General features: G+C 36.9%; 1 protein-coding gene across 1 annotated transcript in view; it reads right to left on the bottom strand.

Moving 5' to 3' along the window:
• The window catches only part of LOC144966489 (uncharacterized), a 9,740-nt gene extending 7,862 nt beyond the window's left edge, over positions 1 to 1,878 (bottom strand). The window contains exon 1 of the mRNA XM_078903094.1: positions 1,140 to 1,878. Coding sequence (XP_078759220.1) covers positions 1,140 to 1,242 — 103 coding nt within the window. The 5' untranslated portion in view covers positions 1,243 to 1,878. The remainder of the gene's footprint in view (positions 1 to 1,139) is intronic.
• Between the last annotated feature and the right edge of the window lie 13,122 nt (positions 1,879 to 15,000).

Below are 15,000 nucleotides of genomic sequence, written 5' to 3' on the forward strand. Positions count from 1 at the left end.
ATTATTATTATATGCCGACTAAAACCCCCAGCACATTGCGATCTTTAAAAAAAAAAGAGAGATTTTTTTTCTTGACATAACACCATATAACTCCCGCAAGTAAATCTATGAGTGTTTTCCACCACCAGTAAGCACTATGAAATGAAGGTTGATAATATACGATCATTGACCTATATTGGAAATTATAGAGATACTGACCGAAGGCTTGAAAGACAGTCGAAGAGTCTTCCCGAAGTCCCAGATTTGAGAGTTTTTTCCAAGATGAATGTCATTTAAATCGATCAATATTTGAAGGAAGAGTTTTCTGGCCAAATTTTAAATCACATTTTTAGTGGCCTACCGTCACAATACGGTATAATGGCTGGTAATTTAGTTGTAGAAAATTAAATACGATAACATAGTAAAAAAGATGGGACTTCGATCGGTCAAGTTAATGTTTTATTGAGAATAATTTGTCTCTTAAAGTCATAAAAGATTTTAAAGAAAATAATTTTGATCATTTCAAAGTGGAATTCACTTTTCACCATCTGGTACATCCTGACTTTTTACCAGTTTGTGGTGGTGGGTTACAATCAGACTGAATAAGGAACATTTGGTTCCAAAATGCATATATTAAGAACTTTGAAGCGTTATCTAACCCTTGTGGTATATGAAGCTAGAGTTACCACTATTGTTTTTCTTTTAAAAACTGCGAATAGAAAATAAAAATCGAATTTCAGTTGTTGGCTTTAGGGTCTTGTCCTATGACACTCCCTTGAGGACCAATAGGTAACTGGTTTGAGTCCCGCTCAGGGAGGTGCAAAATTGAATCCTTTGAAAAGGCTTTTTATTGACATTCTCTCAGTGCACTCTGGTGTAAAATGGGTATCTGACCCGCAACAGCGTTATCTAAAGAATATATTTATAGATATAACGAAGATGACGTCACTCAGGCCTTTATTATTGTTTTTTACCATCCGCGTTCGTGAGTAATTCTCACTAAACTGTATTAACCAGACTACAAACGTTCATGGTTACACACAGTTTTGTGTGTTGGTCCGTTATACTTCCGGATGGCAATGTTATGAGCTTCTTAGCCAAGCGCATACTATCTATAAAAACACCTCACAGGCATAGAACATAATAATGACATATCTTACCGCTGTCTCTTCTGTCTCGTGCCCGGAGTGTTGGAAGGGCGTTAAATGCTGAGTAGGTTTTGTGAGGTGATCTCTTGACTTCCATGTTGTTGTTGGACGTCATGGCTTGGGTTGAAGTCCTTAGTAAAATGTTTACGATGGATACAGAAACAATGGAATGATACTTTAATAGTCATTCCACCATTTTGAAAAATACATACAGCAATTTATGGGTCATTGTATTCCGTAAGATCTGCTTTCGTTGGCTGAAAATTCAACATTATCGGTCTTGTATATGTTCTCGAATTCCACAATTTTTATCCATCAAAGAGTATTATTTATTTAGTGGAAATAACAATTAGTTTCCAATGTTAACCAAAAAAAGGACTTAATGTGTAGTGCGATTATTGCGATGTTACACATTACCAAACCCAATGAAAAGAATTGCCCTTCCACAACAATATTTTCAAAATGGAGTCGTCAAAGATAAATATTGTAATAAAGCACAAATATTTCACTCTCCAAAAAAAGAATTGTAACTACTGAAATTAATTAATGAGACTAAGAATCAGCTGAGAATTAGTGCACGAATCCTCTAACTCACCAGTGTTATACACACATACACACATCCACACAAACACACGCACAGGTTTGTACATGGATGAAGCAAATAATCGCTAATCCTGTGTTTATGGACGACTCCCAAGCCGGGTGCTAATTCTTGCCTAGGTGTATTGTCAGCGATATGCCTGAAACAAATAGAATTGATACGGTAGACCTACCCCTAAGCCGTTAATCCATCGGGCCTGAAGGGTACAAAACAAAAGCAACAGGACAAAGAATTCTGATTAATGATAGAGTGTGAGTTGTGAGGGTTTTGATATTATAGTGGTGTGGTTTTGGTGCCAGTGACACGCCGAATAAACACGGAATAGCCAAGAATTATTTACTAACCTCTAGTTTGCAGCAATTAGAAACAATACTAAGTAGCTGTAAATTGAGCTTGTCAGAAAAACAGCAGTATTCTTATAATTGTTTATATCTAAAAGACTGTTTGATTGATTATGAAAGAAGAATACGAAATGTTTTTTGTATATGTTTTTTATGTGTATACATCTGTCTGTTGATATCCGTCAGTGTGCATAATGTGCAGTGTTCCGTGATAAATGAAATGAATATGGCATGACGTGACATTTTTAGACGGTGTTAATCACACAATTCCTAACGATATGCGTGAAAAGTTGCATTAGGTATTGAGTAAGACTATTTCAAGCAATGGTTTAGATAGATCACTATGATACACTTTTTGCGAGGTGTTTGGATTTGCATATCCTTTACGTCACAGACCTCGTGTCCGCGAACCGAAATCAGCTGATCCACCAACAAAGCTGATAAAGTAGAATGTTTATGGAATCAAATCAAAGTAGTCATTTTCGTACATATGTGCTGCTGGGTGAAAATTATTCTATTGCTAATGATTTAATAGGTGTCCTGCAGCCTCAAACTAATTCCAACTAATTTAGATGATAAGATTTATTGCCAAAAATAGTAAACTTGGCTATGGTATATTTTGTACTGTATTGAAGAGAATTAATATGTGCTGAAAACTAAAACTTCATATTTCTGATCATTTTAACTTTAAATTATCTTTATGATGTGCACTTATTTGCAGGCCTGATTCCCCAATTCATTATGGGCTCACTGTTGGAGTAATGGGAATCTTTTTTAGAAAATGACGCGAAATATTGTCCATTACAACAATGTTAATCCAGGCCCAGACTTAGGTTTGGATGTCAGACCTGCATATATGTACACGTCGGTTTGAGCCGATGGATGAGACACACACACACACACACACACATATATATATATATATATATATATATATATATATATACATATAAACATACACAAATATAAACACACACACACACACACACACACACACACACACACACACTCATACAGACTAACTCGAAAGAATTTAAGAATGTGCCGATCTCCAAATGACGCATGAAAACAATAAGCATTGTTCGATAGGAAGTCTGAAGCTCGATGTACAGCATTGAAATCAATCCCGAGTAGGCAGCTCGCCAGTGATTGCGGTCTCTGCAATACACAATCTTTGTTTGAGAGTACGAGTCGTAGGCGTTTTGTTTGAGAATGGATCGACTTCTACCCATGGTATATTTTACTTAATGACAGTGAATATTTTCTTTCCAGAATGCGCGCAAATTTGCTATAAGATAACACTTCGCCACAAACAACTCCACGGAATAGCTTCAAGGATAGAAGCAAAAATCAATATGAATTTACTATAGCAAGGAGACTTTCAAATCATTTCACGAGCAAAAACATTCAGAGGTGACATTGTAGAAACTTTTCTTCCAGAAATAACATTTTAATCATTACAAAAATTAAAAATAAAACAAAACAAAACAAGAAAAAACCCTCACAAAAAACAAACAAATAAATAAAACAAAGGATGAAAAAAAAAACAAAAAACAAGACAAACCCCGATGTAGGGGTTATTCTTCAGGACCAAGAAAATAACAAAATTTTCCTTAACTACACCAGCATTTGTATTTTGCTACGAAGCAATGAAATCAATACACTCCAGCACGGTTTTCCCGAACACAGATTCCTCGAACACAAGATTTTCTCGAACTCATTCGAATGTCCCGAATTTCTTTCCTTATTATTCTCTGTTATAATTCCATTCCTTCCTCGAATAATTTCACCCAGCCAACGTTAATTAATTAATCAATTAATTAATTAATGGTTGTTTTTTTTTAAATGCTGCTGGTGATTTCGACCACAGCTGGTTTACTATGGCATCGTCAGTTGCGTATGTGTGTGCATCTATTCACGTTTTTTGTTGTGAAAATTTCAGGAAGATGCTATAAGCCGTTACAATACAGTCGCGCTTTTTGTAAAAAGGGAGTTTTTACTCAAAAGCATTTTTGACGCATACATTAGAAGAAAAGTAAAAATGCGTCTGATTCAGTTTTACACAAAAATGTATTTAAACAAGACATGGCTTCATATCGTTGAAAGCTAAACCTCCGAAAGTCAATGTTTGGTGCGCTTTAATGTTTGATCGTGTGATTGGACCTTTTTTTTTCAACGGCAACACTGTACTTGCCGTATCATACTTAGAAATGTTTGAATCTTTTTGCATACCCCATACAGTAAAGTTGCTATTAACAAAGTCGTTACCAGCAAAATAGAGCACCACCTGATTGGGGCCTGAATTTTAAAGCTTATTTAGATAAAATCTTTCCTGACAGATGGATTGCATGCAAGTGGTGGGCCCATCAACTGGCCACCCAGATCACCTGATATCACCTCTATTCATATATTTTTCTGGGATTGCGTTAAAGACAGAGTTTATGTCACCCTAATAAAAGATTGCAACCAACTCCAAATCAAGATAAGGCAGGGTGTGGCGACAGTTACCCCTCAAATGCTACAAAACACGTGGAGAGAGAGCTGAGAAAAAGGTTAGATACTTTGAATGAAAATGGAGGTTCCTATATAAAGGTTTAGATTCAAACTGTAAGATGCCATGTCTTGTATGTTAAATAAACATTGTGAAAAACTGAATCAGACATCGTTAAGAGGCGAACTAAGACAATAATTTGGCAACAGGCAAGAAAAGTCTTGAAGTTACATCTTCCGCTTTTCCGGTTCCAAAATCATTGGAGGTGTGTATGCAACCAATCCTTCAGAGGACTTAAAATGAATAGGTTATATATTGAATCATAAGGTGGCATAACTATTTTAGTAGCAGGATGAAGTGCTTTGTCAAACATCCAGTTTTTTTTTCATGGTTTCTGACGTTTAACATCGTTAAGAGGCGAACTAAGACAATAATTTGGCAACAGGCAAGAAAAGTCTTGAAGTTACATCTTCCGCTTTTCCGGTTCCAAAATCATTGGAGGTGTGTATGCAACCAATCCTTCAGAAAACTTAAAATGAATAGGATATATATTGAATCATAAGGTGGCATAACTATTTTAGTAGCAGGATGTAGAGGAAGATTCTAAGGATTTCGGGACGTAAAAGAGCGAGGATGGGTAATCTTAATTGACGGCCGGTATATGTTTAGACTATAAAATAAGATGCCATTACTCTGAGACCAGAAGATCATTTACATAAGGTAGGCATTCAGTCCTCCGGAAGAATGGTTTTACACTTTCAATGAGTTAGGAACTAGTTTTTTAACATCACACTTTTATTCCCTATTGACTCACCTTTGCTTGCCATTTTTATTGGCTGGACACTGGTCTAACACATAATACTTTCGATCAGACATCATTTAAACACAGCTACCTATTTACTGCTGGAATAGTGAGACCTGAAAAAATTCTGACAATTAATATATCAAATCTCAAGAAAATGATATTCGGAATGTCTAGAATGAAAAATAGCTCCAAACTTTAAAAAAATAAAAGAATAAGGGGGCCGGGAGGGACAGAACTATTTTAAAAAAAAATCTTCTACAAGAGTTGTCACTTCAATGCAATTTCCAATTTTCAACCAAAATCATCACCATTGTCTTATAAGTCCATCTGTAATTATAGAATGCATGAAGCGATTGGTGATTATTGCTCCCCCTCCCCCTCCCTCACCCCCATCACCTAACAAGTATCTCGGTTAGCATTCGTGTTTCACTCACGTAGCTTTGAATCCCAAATGCCATTTTACATATTTTTTTTGGCTTATCTATATCTCGTGTAACATTCCCTTGAATGTTTGATTGCTTCATTGCGCTCGAAACAGGTTTGTGTGTTTTCACAGGGGCTTGACAACAAACAGTATTGGTAACAACAGGTTGAAGTACTTATAGTGACTCATAACTTTACCTGCATGAAACAATAGGTTAAAAAAATTGAATAGTGCTCCTCTCCCTTAAATCAATGCTGTAATATTTGGATCACGCCCATTTCGCAAATAATAATGCTCTTCTCTTTGCTTTATCTTAAATCTTTTTGTTCATTATATGGTGAGAGATGATATCAAATAATGAAATAGTGTTTATAAAACTATCAACATCATCAATCGTGGCTTGTACTCTTGAACAAGTTGCTAGTCAGCTGTCACCACGAATCACGATCCTCTGCGGAACGCATGAAATCTGCGTTGATTTTAAAATCATTTTTGGCCATTCTTACGTTATTTAGATATGTCATTCTTTGTCTTCATCTAGCTCTCTTTCTCTCGATCATCCCAGATGTTACCAACTTTTCTATTCCGTCCCTTCTCCACACATGTCCCAGAAACCGTGATTGCCTCTTTCTGATGGTGTCAATCAACATTCTTCCCCTTCTCACCTTCGCCAACACTTCCTCGTTCGTCTGTCCACAATATCCTCAACATTCTTCTATACATCTACATCCCAAATGCCTCTAACCTCTAAGTACATTCTTTGTCAAGCGTCCACGTTTCAAAACTGTATCAAAGGGTACTTATAACAAATGTTTCCACTACTTTCATTCTGGTCTTCGACTTTAGGTTGTTGTTTGACACTTACTTACTTACTTATCCGAACCAGCGACCACCTGAGCTCTAGCCCTTCGGTCTGTTGTTTGACACAACTGGTCGTATTTTATGGAACACGACTTTTGCTATTGTTATTCTTTGTTTCATATCATCTATGTCACGTGCGTCACGGGAATGATAGTGCCTTAATATTTAAATTTCTTTACTTGTTTGATGGACTCTCCTTTACTTGACAAGTGGAAGATCGTGTTGTTGCCATTCTTTGAGACCATCATGCATTCTGTTTTCTTAACATTTAGTTTCAGGACCATCTCTTCACTTTTGCTCACCAGTTTATCTATTTTTTTCTGCAACATCGTCTGCGTATCTTATGCTATTCATATTCTGCCCTCCAACGATGACGCCTTTCATATCTTCAATTTCTTTGAATATTATTTCACTATAAGGTCCGGTGATAAGACGCAACCTTGTCTTACTACCCTCTCGATTTTAAAGAAGTCCGATGTTTCATTATCAAGTTTGACACACGCTGTTTGATTACAGTATAAGTTTTTCACAATTCGAGGTCTTTACTGTCTGCACCGATCTTTTCCAAGATTTTGAAGAGCGTTTCGTGTTGTATTGAATCAAAAGCTTTGGAATAACCGATGAAGCAAAGATAAAGTGATTTTTGTTTTTCCATTGACCGCTGCGTTATTGTTTTCCAAGTAAAAATTACCGTACCCTTTTCTTTAGCAAAACTAAACTGCTCTTCACTTATCTCTGGAGAGATCTTGCTCCTCAATCTTTTCATAAATATTCTTAATATAATTTTTGTGGCCTGGCTCATTATGCTGATTGTTCTGTGTTGGTCACATGCACATTCAATAGTGCCTTGCTTTTTTTTTTTTTTTGGGGGGGGGGGGGTGGCAATGAATACCGATTGTCTTAAAACATTAAGCGGTTCACCAAACGTTACCGAAAATAGTAGAAATGTATTTCTATTTAAAAAGACAACCCCCCCCCCCCCCAAAAAAAAAAAAAAGCCCAACCCACACATACATACAAGTAACAAGAACCCAAAACAAAACCCAACACACAAACACCCCCCCCCCCACCCACCCACACAAAAACACAAGAAAACAAAAACAAAAGCAAAAATAAAATAAAACAAAACGTTGATTTGTGCGCGGCTTGTGAAAGTGGGCGTGAACTGCATTGTATAGTAGGTAGAAATGCGTTTTTTCGTTTGTTGTATCTTGGAAGAAGGTAGAGATCATCTCGCGTAACATCCGTACATAAAGAAATAAACACAAACGGTTTGAATTACAGAACTTTTTATGTTGATCCACCGTGGGTGGGTGACCTTTACAGATACATATATGCTTTGATCCCACAGGTGGTGAAATGCAGGTAAGCCTGTCTAGACTAATTGGCCTACAGGTAAAAAGCAGATTGCCTCCCTTACTTCGGTCTTCCAGACGTTTTCTCCCTCTTCCCCCCCCCCCCCCCCCAAAAAAAAAAAAAAAAAAAAGTTCAGTTTTTTAATGCCGTATTCAACTCGCAAACAGTCTATTGGAATACGGCAAAGATTGGAAGACGATATATTTCATTGTGGTGAAAAATTTGCAAGTTGTTCGTTGCAAAACTTTCTTCTATTACATATTTATCTATTCTTTTTCACATTAATTCTGCCCTGTATGTTTCGCCTTAAAACATAATATCTTCGAGTATTATTACTATTAAGAGAATTATTTCTTTGGGTAATAAAAACTACTTTGGGGTGCCTTTAGCACATGGCCCCGCGAGCCGGAACGAATTGAGTTATTCAAGGCCACATAGATCATTTGGTGAATGTAGAACCTAAAACTTGACCTATTTTATCCACTAAACGTCCTCAAAGCGCTTTACAAAGGGCCCCTGACAACAGCAACACGTAACGTATAGATAGTTCGAAGATGACGTCACTCATGTCTTTGTTATTGTTTTTTGCCATCCGCGTTTATGAGTAATGCTCACTGAACTGTATTTACCCGATTATAAACGTTCATGAATACACACAGTTTTATGTGTTGGTCCGTTATACTTCCGGATGGCAATGCTATGAGCTTCTTAGCCAAGCGCATACTATCTATAGAACAAGACATGACGCATGTTGGGCGTTATTGCATTTTTTCCCAATAGAGACAGCGCTGTTAACGACCAGGTACTCATTTTAAAAATCTGATTACGGTCAGAGAATATGAGTAAAGAGCCTTTTCCAAGGACTCAACTAAGCACCGAGCGAGGCTCGAACCAAGAACCTTCCAATCCGATAGCGAGTGTCATACCACTAGACCACATAGCCGCATTACACCTGTGGCACGATGTTGCCGATATCTCCGAATTCGATATCAAGCTGCATATACACGACTTTTTTTAAAAAAAATTATAATTATAAGATACCGTCGCCCAGGCATTCCGTGAAGGAGTATAGGTAATCCATCAAACAGGATGTCTGATGTCAACAGGAATCACTCATCCTAGTGAGCAAATTGGGGGCTAATAATATTGCCCAAGGAAAACAAAAAAAAAAAGAAAGTACCTGAACCGGGCTCGAACCCGGATCACAGTGCAATTCGACCACTGTGCATTCTACATAAAGAAGTGGCGCACTCTGCAAAAGATGATAAATACGATTTTCTGTGTTCAATCAAGTATCTTAGTCAAGACAGCGCTCTTATATTGAATGACGTGATTTGGGACCTTTTGATTCCGAGCTTGGGGCAGTCACTATCACGATCATGTATGTGCTTCATGGAAGGAACGAAATTGACGTTACTCTGCTCTTTGTTATTGTTTTTAGCCTGCCATTTTTTATGAGTAGGTCTCAATAAATTTTATTAATTAGACTATAAACTGTCATGATTACACCCAGTTTTGTGTGCTGGTACGTTATTTCCGGCTTGCGGAATGTTGTGAGTAAATTACCTAATCGCACAGCATCAATAAAAGGAACGAAGATGACGTCACTCAGCTCCTTCTTATTATTTTTAGACAGCCTGTTGGTGACCGGTTATCACTAAATTGTATTAATCATACAATAAATGTTAAAGATTACACATCTTTTGATTGTGTTGGTATGATTCATTTGGCTGCCGGAGGTTGTGAGTATTTTACCTAAACACATGGCATCAATATCATTTGACAAAAGTTCTGTCACTGTCACACCCCAAAGTGAATATTTTTACCATGTAAAAAAACTGTTTCCGGTCTAATTGAAAGTGTAAAACCGCTCTTCCAGAGGATTGGATACAACATACCTTGTGTACTTGATCTTCTGGTTTCAGAATGATAGTATCTCATTTTCTAGTCTAAATATATGCAGGTCGTTAATAATGATCATCCACCCTCGCTCTTTTACGTCATAAAAATATGCCTATACGTCCTGTTGATAAAATAGTTATGCCACCTTATGGTTCAATATGTAGCCTGTTCATTATTGTTCCTCCGAAGGACCGGTTATATACACAATTCCAAGGAGCTTGGAACCGGAAAAGTATGAGGTGTGACGTCACGACTTCTCTGCCCTATTGTTAATACACAACTATCGCCACGAAACTGTTCACCACTGAGCAGATTCAATAGTCTGATGTCACGTCCGCCCAACAACGAGCAGCTTGGTTATAAACAAAGAAAATCGTTACTTTTTATTCTTCTTGCTGGCTAGAACTTTTTCATATGTCATGTGATCAGAATGTATAAAAGTCAAAATATGATCATATTTATAATGTTTTTCTACTCTGGATACACTTTTATGCTCGTAGGAGAAATATTTCATAAGGGCGTCCGCCATTATTTCGATAGTTTAGAGCCAGTTGCTAAGTTACTATGCGTTATTACGAGGGAAGTGACGTCATGAATGTTGAAGCGTATTCGCTCGATACAGAGCAATGGTCAATGTGATCGTCTGCACATCGCTCACGGGTGGCAGGTACATTTTGAAAAAAAAATCTTATAGACGCCAAGTAACGCGTTGGACCGTGATAATCTTTTTTCTACAATGTTACCAGTGTGTATAAAGAGCATGTACATTATCATAACTGTAATCCATTGATTCCAAAAATTGTTAAACTAATAAATTCTGAGCGTGATATTGCTTTAAGAATGATTTTCTCTGGATTATCAATTTCCGCAGTTGCAAGAATTTTAATGTTTGTCGCAACGTTTAAATCCACGTAATAATTAAACTGGAGCAGCAAAAGAAGTTGTCTCACAAAGGCGACAATTCCATTGCACAGATCGTGCCATTGTCAATTATTACTTTCAAACCGATTTATGAGAAGCACAAGATCATCTCGATTTGCTAGAGTGCCATTATTAAACGTAACATCACGGCCAGGCGGCACTGTAATGAAATCATTACCCCCTCCCCCCCCCCCGCCTCCCATGTCTTACCTCATTATGGCACTTCATGGTGGACTTTTCCAACAAGACAATGATCGACCATATGCCGCAATAATGACATTGGATCTGCTACATGATAATGAAATCAATGATCTGAGATGGCCTTCAAGATCTTTAGACCTTCATCCAATCGAACATCTTTGAGTTGAGCCTGTTAGAAATATGCTACGCCCACCACAAACATACCAAGAACTTGAGAGTTGCCTTGCAGCCAGAAGTGGCAAAAAACATCCCCAGAGAACAATCCTGAACTGTATTAGGTCAATGAACCAATGATGGGCATCTGTGATTCAAGTTTTCGGGTGTCACATCGAATATTGATCAAACTTGAACACGGGATTCCGCCAGGTCAGTCTCAATAAAATTATCTTTTTGGCACAGCTGATGTACGAGCGTATAATATATTGCGTTAATTTGTATTTTATTCGATGGCAGACATGTTTCTCCTGGGCCATGCCAAATTTCAAGTAAAATGAACGGAAAGTAAAAGAGATATTCAACTTTTATTTTGGGTATGACAGAACTTTTGAAACACGGTTTATATATATGCATAAACACATTGAATCCTAAAGCCATTCTTCAATGTGAAGTAGCCAGTTGAAACAATTGCTTCATGCCACCTATATCATAATCATTTCTAAACCGCCAACCCTTCCGCATAGTCCTGGTAACTCTATTTCTACCTCTAGTCCCCCCCCCCCCATATCCACCCCCACCCCCCGAACAAACTCCTTTGTAAATCATAATATCCCATTCTTCTTCAACAAATCCCCAGACATTTATTAGATTAGATTGTTTCAGACAGTCAATGAAAGCTCATGAGTCAAATCACCGTATTACTTCCATTGCCATAGAGAATAATATTATTATATCATGTGCACCCAGTGCCGAATGGTACGGTGTATCGTCTTGTGGTAAAGTCAAGCAATCATGAGCCTGGTTAATGATAGATATATGCAATGATGAACACAAAACTTAGATTTCAGCATTTTGTCCATGGGAGGGGTTTCTCATTTAACTGAACTGTGAATAAATTTCTGACTCTCTAGGCAGTGACAAATATTGTAAGAGCCCTAATAAAGAGGGAATACTTAAAAGGCGACTAAAGGTGTATTCAATAAAAGAAATCAGTCGCCATCGGGTTTACTGGAGGGATAAATGAAGAATGACAAAACTAGAAAATGCGTTTTATATAATTTGATAATTATCGAAACTGAATATTATCATGAGCTAAGAACAAGTATGAATTTTTTTTTGGCTCCCTCGTCCATCTGTATCTGATCTGATAGCTGGGTTGACCATCAGATCTGGTGGAAAGTACTCTGCGACAGATTTTCGTTTAGATAATTTATATTGTAACAAAAGTTATTCTCTTCAATAATATAATCTCTCTCTCTTGTTAGTAAATAACAACATATTTTTTCACTTGATTTTGACTAAAGTCTCTGAGGCAACTGACCTAGATTAATGGTTGACATGATCAACGATAGATATCATTGCTAACCCCCACCCCCCACCTTCTCCGCGTCTCTTTATAAATAAAAAATAAATAATTAAAATTCCCTTTATTCATCCCATGGGGGAAATTTGTCTCTAGGGCCTATTCCAAGGGAAGATTGGAATAACTCACCCGTCCGCCGCAGTACAGCGCCGCAAATTGCGCTAGGCGGAGGTGACTTGCTCAAAGCCACACAGGGCAGCGGGTATTTGAACTCAGTACCTTTCGGGTGCGGAGAAAAGACCGTACCGCTGAGCCACGCTGCCCCTTTATTTCTCCCCCCCCCCCCCCCCCACACACACTCCCTCCGTACCCTTTCCTCCCTCCAACCACATGAAATTTAAAAGTCATTTTTCACTGAGTATTTGTTCATCTTTATTTGTATTTCACAAAATTAATCCCCCTCCCCCCCCCCCCCCCCCCCCCTCTCTCTCTCTCTCTCTTGATCTATCTCTTTCTCTCCATCCCTCCACCTCTCTTCACTGTCTCTCCACTATCTTTTCTCCTACCCCCCCCCCCCCACCCCCTGCCCCAACCTCTCTTCACGTCCGCTATCCATTCCCCTAGTTACAGTTACTTTCGGCCCTTTGCCAATTTCTGGTGTCTTACTCATGCAGCTGTCTGCGGTCACGGAAGCCAGACACGTTCAGACATTTACAACTAAAACTAAAATTCGGCAAATAAGATTAAACAAAAAATTACATATTATTAATTTTTTGAAGAAAAGTAATGAAAATATATATCTACGTTCGATTCAAACACATTATTTATTTCATTGTATGAATGTTGACAAGTCGAGATAATAATAAATGCGCAATTGAATTTTTTAAAAAACAACAACAACAAAAAACAAAACAAAACAAAAAGAAAAAAGAGAAAAAAAGAAGAAAAATACCAAAAAAAGAACAAACAACAAACCAATCAAACAAAACAAAAACAAAACAAAACAACAGAAAAACAACAAACCATTCATCATCGTTCTAAATATCTTTGAATACAAAAAGAATTCGAAGAATTATGCTATAATCAGATTTACAAAACTTTAAATCTTCAATTTAAAAGAACATAATTCTATAATTTTTCAAGATATAGTCGAGACGAGTGCGAATTGCACATTTTGATGGAATAAAGTTAATATTAATGTGTGTTTCTTTCACCCTTGTTTGACAATTATTATCTAGATAGTGTTCAAGTAAACCTTTAACTCTTTCAATGGTTCTTGAATATTGACACATTCATCTTAAATGTCAACCCTCGAAATGAATATTTTTTTGTTAAGATTGGTGTGGGGTGATTTCTTCAGTCCAATACGCTTCAACAGTCATAACGTCACTTCCCTCGTAATGACGCATGGTAACTTAGTAACTTGCTCTAAACTATCGGAACAATAGCGGACGCCCTTATGAAATATTTCTCCGACGAGCATAAAAGCGTATCCAGAGGGAAAAAAACAAACAAAACATTATAAATCTGATTATGTTTTGACTTTTACACATTCTGATCACAAGACATATGAAAATTTCTAGCCAGCATGAAGAATAAAAAGTACCGATTTTCTTTGTTTAGAAGCACGATGGCCACCGTTGCTGGGCGACGTGACATCAGACTATGAAATCCAATTGTGAATTTTTATTAGTTTTAAAAAATATGGCCTGACAAGTAAGTGATGATGATTTATTCTGAATTGACATTGCTATCTTTCCTCATGGTCTAATCGCCTTCGGACGAACAATAAAAGCCCAAATTAAAAATCAACGAATTGTTTACGTTGTATGAAATATAATAACGTTCCATATCATTATGACTTATTTAAGATATATATAAGCCTGACAAAAAAAAATACGCTATAAAAATGTACATATATTTGTTATATTTAGAACTATCAAAACTGGATATTATAATTTTATGAGTTCTGAAATTTACAATTAACTCTATTGTTTGAGTTCGTAACTAACACGCAAATGATAGTTGTCCTCAATTTACACCGGTTTTATTATATAGATAGTCAATTTTGAATGATGTTTTGATAGTCATTTTTGAATTATGATTTAATAGGCATACTCGAATGACGGTTTGATAGTTATAATTCAATAATGGTTTAATAACTTGAATGATGGTTTAATAGTCATACTTGAATGATGGTTTAATAGACTTGAATGATGGTGTTGTAGTACATACTTGAATGATAGTCATACTTGCATGAGGGTTTGGTAATCATACTTGAATAAGGGTTTGATAGTTATACTTGAAAGGAGTCCGTCAAGGGTGTGTTGCCTCACCAGATCTGTTTAATCTATACCAAGAAACAATCATGAGGGGCATAAATAATATGGAGGGAATAAAAGTAGGAGGTCACAACATAAATAATATAAGATACGCAGACGATACGGTACTCATTGCAACATCAGAAATCCAACTTCAAAAGATTGTTGACAAAGTGGTAGTAGATAGTGA

This window comes from Berghia stephanieae, chromosome 2 (genome assembly GCF_034508935.2).
Source record: "Berghia stephanieae isolate SIO BIC M18660-M18661 chromosome 2, UCSD_Bste_1.3, whole genome shotgun sequence".
Lineage (NCBI taxonomy): Eukaryota > Metazoa > Mollusca > Gastropoda > Nudibranchia > Aeolidiidae > Berghia > Berghia stephanieae.